We start from the raw sequence: 10,646 nt of genomic DNA, 5'->3' as shown, positions 1-10,646 counted from the left end.
GTACGGAACTCAACTACTTGCACTTAATTTTTGGTGCCTATTAGGCCATCTATAGTACGAATAGTCCAGCAATAACCTAGTCATAACCTAGCCATAAACTCCTCATGTCACATTATCAACACTAAAAATCCCCCTTCCACATCATAAATATCTCAGTCATAGCCTAGCCACATCATAAATAGCCTAGCGACATCAATAGTCACATCACTCAAAATTATATAAAACAAATAATTAACAATCATACAAAATACGCAATTTAATTTACGAGACATATACGAGAAAATTCAATAATATTATTAAAATTTAAAAAGTACATTAATTAAAAAAAACTACATAATTAACAAAAAAAAACTACTGCCGTGCAGTCCTCCGCGCCCATAACTCTTCAATTAAATCCTTTTGGAGTCGAATATGAGCCTCCGTTTGGCGCATGTCGGCATGTGCTTGGAGGCGGCCGTCTTCATCGTGAGGTACCCCACTCCGTACGTTGGGGGCGGCCACGCCGTGGCTTGGACCGGCTTCATTATCATCGTTGGCCCAATCAGTCAGTTGTACACCTTCATATTCGACAATCATGTTGTGCATGATAATACAGGCGTACATTATATCAGCAATGCAATCGACATGCCACAAACGCGTTGGCCCCTTAACTGCCGCCCATCGAGACTGGAGCACACCAAATGCGCGCTCCGCGTCCTTGCGCGCCGACTCCTGCCGTGCCGCAAAGTAGGCCTTCCTTTCATCTGATGCGCATCGGATCGTCTTCACAAAGACGGGCCACCTAGGGTATATCCCATCCGCCAAGTAGTAGCCCATATCATGCCGGTTGCCGTTGGCGACAAAACTGATGGCCGGACCGACACCCTGACACTGCTCGTTGAAAAGTGGCGACGAGTTGAGGACGTTGAGGTCGTTGTTCGAACCGGCTATCCCAAAATACGCATGTCAAATCCACAGCCGGTAATCAGCTACGGCCTCGAGGATCATCGTGGGATTCTTTCCCTTGTAGCCGGTCGTGTAGAACCCCTTTCAGGAAGCGGGACAGTTCTTCCACTCCCAATGCATACAATCTATGCTGCCTAACATCCCCAGGAACCCATGCTGTTCCCCGTGCATCCGCAAAAGATCCCGGCAGTCTTCGGGGGTAGGGCTTCGAAGGTACTGATCACTGAATATTTCAATCACGCCCTGACAGAAATACTTCATACATTCCAGGGCAGTCGTCTCACCGATGTGGAGGTACTCGTCCCACATGTCTGTCGCGCCTCCGTAGGCCAACTGCCGGATTGCCGCAGTGCACTTTTGAATAGCTGTGTGGCCGGGTCTGCCAGACGCATCGTGCCTGAAGCGGAAATACAGATATCGTTGCTCCAAAGCGTTAACCATACGCATAAACAGGGACCTGCTCATTCTAAAACGGCGCCTGAAAAGGTTGGCGTTGAACCGCGTCTCCTATGCGAAGTAGTCTTCGTACAGGCGCTGATGTGCAGCTACGTGATCACGATCAATCACCGTTTGGCGGTGTACCACTGGGCGAGGTCGAGATACCGCCGGCTGCAGGGCCTTCTGCATCCATTGATCAATCTCACGGTTCGTATAAGCCTCTAGCGCTTCGTTCATTATACGCTCGTACTCCTCAGCATCCCTACCACTACTACCACCGGCGTTACTCATTTCTAGGTGTTGATTTTGTACAGAAATTAAGATAGAGACAGTACTCGTTAAAACAAGTGGTGCGAATGAAAATGACGTATCTGGCGTGTATGTATAGTGTTTCGGAAAAAAAATCGCGCTAGGCGGTGCGCTAGACGATCCGGACACTACAATAGCACCGAGCGGATCGCCCAGCGCACCGCCTAGCGCCACGGAACCGCCGAGCGCTAAGCGGTTTTTAATTCCGGAAATGGCTGGGCGGTTGCAATAGATCGCCTAGCGCACCGCCTAGTGCCGGCGCTCGGCTAAGCGGTGCGCTAGGCGCTATTGTGGATGGCCTTAATCGTTTTTCTCAACTATATTTATTTTATAATAAAATATTACTATTAGAAATCATTCCGTCCTATAGGCTATAATATGAGTCACTCTTGTTGTGAGCATGTGTTTTAAGAAAAATAAAGAACAATGAGTCGAAAAAGTGAGCAGAATGTGTGACCCACTTTTTATATAATAAATAATGAACTTTAAAATGGTCCATAGACTATGGGTTTATCTCGCTCATAGTCCCTAAATTTTAAAAATATCGTCAGACATCCCCGGACTAAGGGTTTATCTCGAAATTGGTCATTTTGCCATTTTTTTATACGAAAATACCCTTTTGAGGGTTTGGACAATTTGGTCTTTTTACACATTTAACATTTTAAATCTGATATTATTTCAGTGATGTACTAAATTTGATATTATTTCAAAATTATCATTTTTCTTCCCTTTTATCATCCTTCATTCTGTTTCTTTATTTCAATATTAGATTTAATTTTATAAAATTAAATTTTAAATTTAGATTTTTAAATATCAATAAATTTTATTAATGTAAATATTTTGTTTTCATTGTATATATTAGGAGAAATGTAATGAAAAGTGACTTGAAAAAGTTAGTAAAATGCGAGTACTACTTTTATATACTCCCTCCGTCCCCGAATAAGAGTCGCTAATTTCCTTTTTGGGCCGTCCCCCATTAAGAGTCGCTCTTCATTTTTACCATAAATGGTAGTAGGTCCCACATTCCACTAACTCACTCCACTCACATTTTATTATAAAACCAATATAAAAAAGTGGGTCCCACATTCCACTAACTTTTTCAACCAACTTTTCTTTACATTTCTTAAAACTCGTGCCCGGCCAAACAACGACTCCTATTAGTGGACGGAGGGAGTATTATTTTTGTAATAAAATGTGAATATTAATAAGTTAGTGGAATATGAGGTCGACTATAAAAAATGATAAAAAGTGAAATGGAACAAATTTTGTGGAATGGTCGAAAATGGAAAAATGGAACATTCTTTGTGGGACGGAGGGAGTAATTAATTAAATACTGCTAGTAGCCAAACTTGAAAATATCTAATTAGAGTTTCATAATTAGAGGATTACTACCTTTTATATGAGAAATATTAATAAAATTAACTGAATTTTACATTCTTTTAATAAGTTAATCTTATCCAGAATCCGTATAACATTTGATGCAATGAATTATGGTCACAAGCTAAAAGAAGAAACCAGAGACTAGAGCACAAATGAAATGGTAGCATAATACTCCTATATACACACACATAGGCAGATGTATATATTTTCAACAATTCGAGGATATTAAACGTTATGAAATAAAGTTACAAAAAAAAGATTGCTAAGCAAATTTCACACTGAATCATACTGCATTCTTTCTTCTTGAATGGACCGGAAAATTCTTGCAGCAGATTCAGACGCTGATATACCGTTGCGTGGCACAACCTTGATCACCCGGGGCGCACGAACCCGAGGGGTCGGCTTAGCCAGAGACGACTTAGGGAGTATTGGAAGAATGTTTGTACCACCCACACTGCTATTCACCTTACTAGTACTCGGCCGTCTCTCACTCGGGCTGCTTGAACTGCTCCCTTGCACTTCAAGCCCCTCAGCTGCACGTCGGTCCAGCCTGTCTGGAATGGGTCCCTGAGTCTGAGTTGGCATGGTGGAGGCAGATTCCCGGGACGAGAAATGACCGGGCACAGAATGGGGATTCACTTGCTCCATGGATGAAACAGGGAAGGTTGACGCGCTCATCATCGGCATGCCATAAGGGAAGTAGCCAGGAGGTGCATACGCAGGAAATGGAGGAAACGGGTATTGCGACATTGGTGTGGGGACTCCAAATATCGGAGCTAAGAAGTTAGCTGTTGCCGGATTTGGCATAGGAGGGCCAAGCCCCCCACAGCCTTGGCCAGGAAATCCAGGTGCTGGATACGGCTTGTATACCAGTCCTTCTGAAGGAGACATCACAGGAATCAGCCACTGGTGCCCCTCCGGATGATTGAAAACAGGCGTTCGAGCATTGCTGTGGTTGTTGGTTGTGATGGCTGGAGGTGATGGTGGCCTGCAGCTTGAATGTGGTTTCTCAAGAGTGTTTTCAGCAGAGCGTTCATTCTTGTGACTTGGATTATCTGAGTTGCCTTTTTCCTCTGAAGCATTTGAAACTGCATTCATGGTAGAATCCAGAGGCCGTTTCTTCCCCAGTATCGGTTTTATAGCTTTGTCGAAGATACCCGAGTCCTCGACCAAAAGATTTGGCAATGCAGCAATCATTTTCTGAACCTGATTTAGGACAGTGTAAAGTCATTCTTAGATACAAAAACACTCATAGAATGTAAACATTTCAAACTGCTTGAGTCAAACAAAGTATTACCTTTATCAATCTATGCAACTCAAATAATTGAACTGCAAAAACTCTTTGCTGACTGAAAATAGGATAGATATTAGTCAGAAATATCCTGCGAAAAGGTAACAAAGTAACGAAGCTTAGCATAAGTAGTACTCCTTATCACATTGCTAAGTTCATTCAAGTCCCAACTTGTCTCACCTCTTAAAATCGTGAAAGTTGATCAACAACGACAAAAATACAACAAAAGTAGCACCGGGATTTAATGTAAGTACTCACAGAAAACCCATGAAAGTAAATATAGAACCAAATGTGATGCGAAACACTATATGTGGTGATGCATAGGGACACGATCTTACCTTAAGTTTTTGAACTTATATACATGAGATATTCTAACAGTATTCAGTAAGTGAATGTCACAAAGCCATGGCCCAGAATTTCTCGATGGAATTGAGAGAAGAGTAGCAATTTTTCAACATTAACTCATTCAACAGAAAAAATTCGAACACTTGTTATTCTGATGACAAAAGGCCAAGATTAATCCAGAAGTGTTTCTCGCCTTGATGTCAAACCAGCAACGCATCTGCAGTTAGTCATCTAAGCTCCTCCAGCAATATTTAGAATAATAACAGAAAAAAACAAACAAAACCAGAACCGACAAGAAGGAATGGACCATGGCTGATGGACTCACCTCAAATCAAATGATATAATCTCATATGCACCCACCATGCCTATGCAAAATGTCATTCGCTCTCTGAATACATCAAAGGTGGCTGAAGAACTAAATTTCCTCATTATAAGGTATTAATGTTCTGCACCAAAGCCACCCACCATTTAACCATGCATACAAAACAACTACTAAAAAAACATCCTCGGTGCTACACATGACTCTTAACAACTAATTAATACATAAACCAACATTGAATAAAGCAGGAAACCTTTGACCCACAGGGCATCCCACATTGTAGAATTCTCCATTGACATTATGCATCCTTTCAGAATTCGCATAATGATGGAGCAAATCTCAAAGGATGTTCGCATTTTAACACTTACCATTCCTCTGAGCCATTTATAGAACCAGAAATGAAACAAAATGACTCAACTACATCAAAAACTTCTCAACTAGACACTGGATAATCATCACAAAATAATGGAAACCTTTGAAAAAATTGTATATACAGCAATCAAACACAAGTTCATATGGATCTTTGCTGGTCACTGAAAAATCATGGGATAATTCATGCAGATGCATCTGAATAATTTAAAAATGCATATGGAATGCTAAAGTCTCCTATTGATCATTGGCTAGGATTTGAGAATAACCAATAACTAGCTTCACTGTGATCAACTTTCTGATAGACCTCGTAACCTCATATTCCAATATTTCCAGCTACCACAAAATTGCCAATCAAAGAAAGTAACACAATCAGCACGGTAACTTACTTCATGATAGCTCTTCTTGCTTTCCAGAAATGTTTCTGGCCTAATTTACCTACAACATCGTCAGGTGTTATATCCAGAGCAGATTCTGTATCCAAAATGGATGATTCCGAAAGACTGTCACCCCTCTCCAAGCTCCCAGTTTGAGGAGGCCTACAAGACTCATCTTCATGAGACCCCGTGTCATCACTAAGATCACAGATGATATTATCATCTCCTAACAGTGAAGCTTCCTCGAAATCAGATGAATTTGTTTTCGCTGCCTCTGCCGCGTTAGCACCCATAGCATCAGTATTCTGACTAGCACTGTAAAGTTGTGACTCAGCACAAAGCTCTTGCTGTCCACTATCATCAGTCCTTAATCTAGTTCCTGGTTCATGACTAATCGACGAGACAGTTTGCTTCTGGCGAGCCACAGACTCATTTGAATTCTCTCCCTTCTTGCTTCCCTCTTCTTGTCCAACACTAGGCTCAAACATGCCTGTTCCTTTGGTCTTTTGGAACTTCAAAGCAGGATGCAAATAAGGAGGATTGGAGGGTGACTTCTGCGGGCATATGTCATTGCTATATTTATCATATGCTGCAGGTACGGACTGGATGAAAACAGGGACCACATAGTCATCTTCGTCAATTTTCTTTCTTTGCTCCACTTGTACCAATGGAGTGCTTAATTCAGAATGCTGACTGTATTGCATCTCAGATGGGTGTACAGGTTGTAGCTGCCGAGCATAAAACATACCCCTCTCATTTCGACCACCCTGCGTGTAAAAGTGATAGAAGCAATCAGAGCCAAAACTTTTGACAATAGTTTAGCAAAGCATAATGGGAATGCATCATTGACACCCTCCAACGCGACAAACATCAAAATATAGTCCTATGAGATCTGAGAACTCTTGAATACTTACATATACCTTTTCCAAAGTAACTAACACATGAGAGCTTAAACCATGCTAATGAACTAGCAACATATTCAAACATCAACATCGACTTTTTTGCATTTCAACTAAATGTTGAAAAGTTACAACATCTCTTGATTGTGAGACTAATTCGACAAATGGAAACGTTAGCAGAACATTTAGATTCTCAAAATTTACCTGGCTCGGTGGAGACACCACAGTGTTATCACTCAGGTTACGAGTCGGTACGTTATGGCGGAATCTCTGTGAAGGGATGCTAAGTTGCTCATACAAGGCCATCTTGTTCCTTGGTGGTGCTCTTGGCCCTCCCTTCTCAGTATCATTTACATGAAGCCTAGGAAACATAGGCCCCATAATCTTCTCCCCATCATTCCCTCTCTTCATCCTCTCTCTCTCTCTCAATATAAATATAGATATGTATCTAGCTTCTTCTCCTTGTAATTCCGAAACAGCATAGGCCTAACTGTCCAACTTCTCAAATCTAAACCAGTTCCACACAAATCACCTGAAATCCATAATTCCAAGTCAACGAAATACTATCAATCTCTATGTAAAATTCCAAATCAAAATTTTCTCAACACCATTTCACACAAATCATCTGAAATCCATAATTCCAAGTCAACGAAATACTATCAATCTCTATGTAAATATCCAAATTAAAATTTTCTCAACACCATTTCACACAAAGCACAGCACCAACAATCAAGTAACAACCGTGCAGATATCATTAACACCACAAATTTTACAATCGACCAAATTATTCCACATCGAATAATCAAGCAGAGTAACAAGCGGAAAAGTCAAATGCAAAACTCATAAAAATAAACCCGAGAAAGAAGATTACCTCTCCAGCAGCTGAACTCAATACACTACGATTTGGCGAAGAGCAGAAAAAAATTAAGGAATAATTAGGAAAATATAGCAAAATCTAATACGATTTGGGGGAAGAAGTGTGGGGAGAGAGAAAAAAAAGTGCAAAAGTGCAGCTTTTGTGGACCCAATTTCGGATTGGACCAGAAAAGCACCTAGAACCATCCAAACAAGGTGTGATTATTTAAATCCCTAATTTATCGCATTTACAAGATTATTGTCTAAAGAGGAAGACTTTTGGATTGGGTGGAATATTAACCATAATTTTGAATCGAATAATCTCTACTCCAAGCAAAACATTTCTTCTTTTTCACGAAATTATATACAATGTTTATTTAGTACTATATAAATGCAGAGATAAATATAAATTAAGTATAAAAAGTTATGTTTCTAATTTTTATACTAAATATACTCCATATTATTTAACTTTCATATTATACGAGTCATTTCTTTTGATGATAAGATTTTAAAAATATGTATGTTATGGTTAAGTATAGAAAGAATATACAGTAAAATAGAAAAAAATATATATGATTTTAAATATAAAGACAAATAATTTAAATAAAATGAAATGCGTCTAAAATAACATAGAAAGGAATGAATAATGCAATATCATTTAAATAAAACAACTAAATAGATTTTTTTTTAAATGTCCTGCTACTTCTGATTGTGAGAGAATATTTCTTTATTTGAATTAGCAATCATATTTTTCTGGGTAGTTTAATTTTTGGCTGTTTAACTTTTGGGGTCGTAGTCTCGTAGTTACGCAATTTACAGATAAAAAACATTTTTTTAATTGATTTGATCAAGTGTGGCTATAAATAAATACTGTTAAAGAGTGCGTGACGTGGAGCTTGATAATCATCAGTGTTTTAATTGGTCGTGAGTAATGTGGGTAAATCTCGAATAGTGTGATATTGCCTCCTATCGGACTCTATCCAACCGTTTGGTTGCACTGATATACTCCCTCCGTCCCGGGCTACTCGCTTCTTTCCTTTTCGGCACGAAGATTAAGGAATGAGTGTATAGGAAAGTAAAAAATGACGGCTATAGGTGAAAATTTTTACTAAAAATGGAAAGAGTGCAAGTAACTTGGGACGCCCAAAAAGGAAATAAGTGCGAGTAGTGCGGGACGGAGGGAGTACTAACCTACTGACCCGGGGAAAAAATGTTAACCCGGTAGCATTTACGATAGCTACCTGCACTTCAGCATATATGGCTAACAAGGGATTTATCAGGGGGTCCACAATGGTGGCCCTTGAAGGCCACCAAATGTGGCCCGGCCACCATTCTTGGCTCTCATGTGGCCCTCGCAATGGTAAAGTAACAAAATTAACAAGGGCCACCAAATGTGGCCCTCTATAAAAAAAAATTAATTTGTTTTCTTTTTTTATTGTTATTTTTAATTTAACTATGTTAAATTTTAGTATACTAATAATTTGGGAAATAAACATAATTTAATAAAGTTACGAATTAGAGTCAAATTTTCGTCGTACTATTGATAGGGGAAAATTCTACAACGAAATTTTTAAAAAAACACAACATAAAAAGATAAAAAAAAACGCCACCGCTTTCTACTCGGTGGCGTCATCGGAATCCGGCACATCTTCTTCACCACCTTCTGGCCCCGGAATTGGGGCGATTGCGGACTCCAATCTTGCATTTTTTGTAGGGATTGAAAGTGTAATGAATTTATTGGAAGTATAGAAAGAAGTGAAAAAAATGGAAATGAAAGTTCATATTTATAAAAAAATTTCAAAATTAAAAAAAAAAATCGGCGGCCCAGCCACGAAACGCGGCCCGCTGCAGTGGAGGGCCGCGGCTCACACGGCTCAGCCGCATGAAGGCCGCGGCCGCGGCTCGCCCTCGGCTCTCGGCCCTGCGCCCCGCCTCTCGGCTCTCTGCAATGGGGGGCCGCGGCTCCCCCATTGTGGACACTCTCAGCGATAGCCCTCAATCTCAATGTTCCCGTTTGTCGAAATTCACCACAGTCACCATTATACCCCTCCAATTCATCCATCATTTTTGAACCACTAGGTTGCCCGTAGGCGTGAGGAGATGACATCCGTCTTGATTTTTGCTATAGGAGATATTAAGGAACTACCAAATTAATATGTTTGTCGTGTTGAAGATGCGATGGGGTATACTCCGGTCCGCAAGTTTCTACCCAATTGAGGTACAAACGGGCTTGATTATCGCATGTTTCCTACTTCACAATTTCATTGTAGTAAAATGCCGGTTGATCCGATCGAGACGAAGTTGGGCAACCAAGACGACGATGAGGCTGAAACGGATCCTGAACAAGCGGTTGGTGACCAAGAGGTTGGTGATCATATCAACTGTGTGGAACATTAGGGAAGGAGGGCCGAGGGAAGGAGAACAACACAAGATGTACCTGAGTAGGTCACGACGAAACGACGGATGGCTGGCAATCTTGCCCGACACAACAGCTGCACTCGGTGAAGTGGAATGTGGGAGAGGCGCGCGAATTCAATGTAGGCGGGTGTTTAAGTTGAGCCAAAAATGAAATAGGGTTTGCAAGGATAAAACGGTCACTACAATAATCTTAGAAGGACAAATCTGTCCATGTATTTTTGTATCAGCAATTTCTACAGTCCAAATCAAACATAATATAAGTTATCATGGGGCTGCTGTCGGTGCAACCAAACATCGAAGTGAGATACATATCTCACCACACTATCATGTAAAATCAATGTAAGGAGGCTATCCCATATAACACTGTCAGTGCAACCAAACCAGGCGGCGATGATGTATCATGAGTCATGACCACATACATCATGCATATGCATGTGTATGTATGTATAGCTTTATGAGCCCAACCCAACTTGTAAATGGGCCCATGAAATAATATCTACCTAATCCGACCATTTTCATTAACTTCATTAACAACGTACAACAATGAATCAGAATATAGCTGATAAAATAATCCTATTTGGAACTTTTTTTATGAATAATCCTATCTTTTTAATTAAAATGAGATTATGTGACGTTGATACGATATGATTGAGATTTCAATCCCACTTGCTCTCATAACATATAAATTGAATATGTTTTTA

At 40.2% G+C, this 10,646-nt stretch overlaps 1 protein-coding gene across 1 annotated transcript; it reads right to left on the bottom strand.

Moving 5' to 3' along the window:
- Positions 1-3,214: 3,214 nt before the first annotated feature.
- Positions 3,215-7,797, bottom strand: LOC121752036 (protein HEADING DATE 3B-like). The gene is made up of 5 exons (XM_042146909.1): positions 7,544-7,797; positions 6,877-7,204; positions 5,786-6,540; positions 4,370-4,421; positions 3,215-4,278 (listed from the first exon to the last, which is right to left on the bottom strand). The coding sequence occupies exons 2-5, from the start codon at positions 7,081-7,083 to the stop codon at positions 3,346-3,348; spliced, it is 1,947 nt and encodes a 648-aa protein (XP_042002843.1). The 5' UTR covers positions 7,084-7,204; positions 7,544-7,797; the 3' UTR covers positions 3,215-3,345.
- Positions 7,798-10,646: the final 2,849 nt, after the last annotated feature.

The sequence above is a fragment of the Salvia splendens genome, chromosome 10 (assembly GCF_004379255.2).
Source record: "Salvia splendens isolate huo1 chromosome 10, SspV2, whole genome shotgun sequence".
Taxonomy (NCBI): domain Eukaryota; kingdom Viridiplantae; phylum Streptophyta; class Magnoliopsida; order Lamiales; family Lamiaceae; genus Salvia; species Salvia splendens.
Note: the sequence above shows the minus strand (reverse complement) of the source record. Positions and strands in the feature narration are given on the sequence as shown.

What these genes read in the sequence shown, in the direction of transcription:
- LOC121752036 (XM_042146909.1), bottom strand. Translation starts at nt 7,083, where the DNA reads ATGAAGAGAGGGAATGATGGGGAGAAGATTATGGGGCCTATGTTTCCT. An exon ending in TGGTGTCTCCACCGAGCCAG is followed by an intron (nt 6,541 to 6,876) that starts GTAAATTTTGAG and finishes TTTTACACGCAG; the next exon opens with GGTGGTCGAAATGAGAGGGG. An exon ending in AGTTGCATAGATTGATAAAG is followed by an intron (nt 4,279 to 4,369) that starts GTAATACTTTGT and finishes GTCCTAAATCAG; the next exon opens with GTTCAGAAAATGATTGCTGC.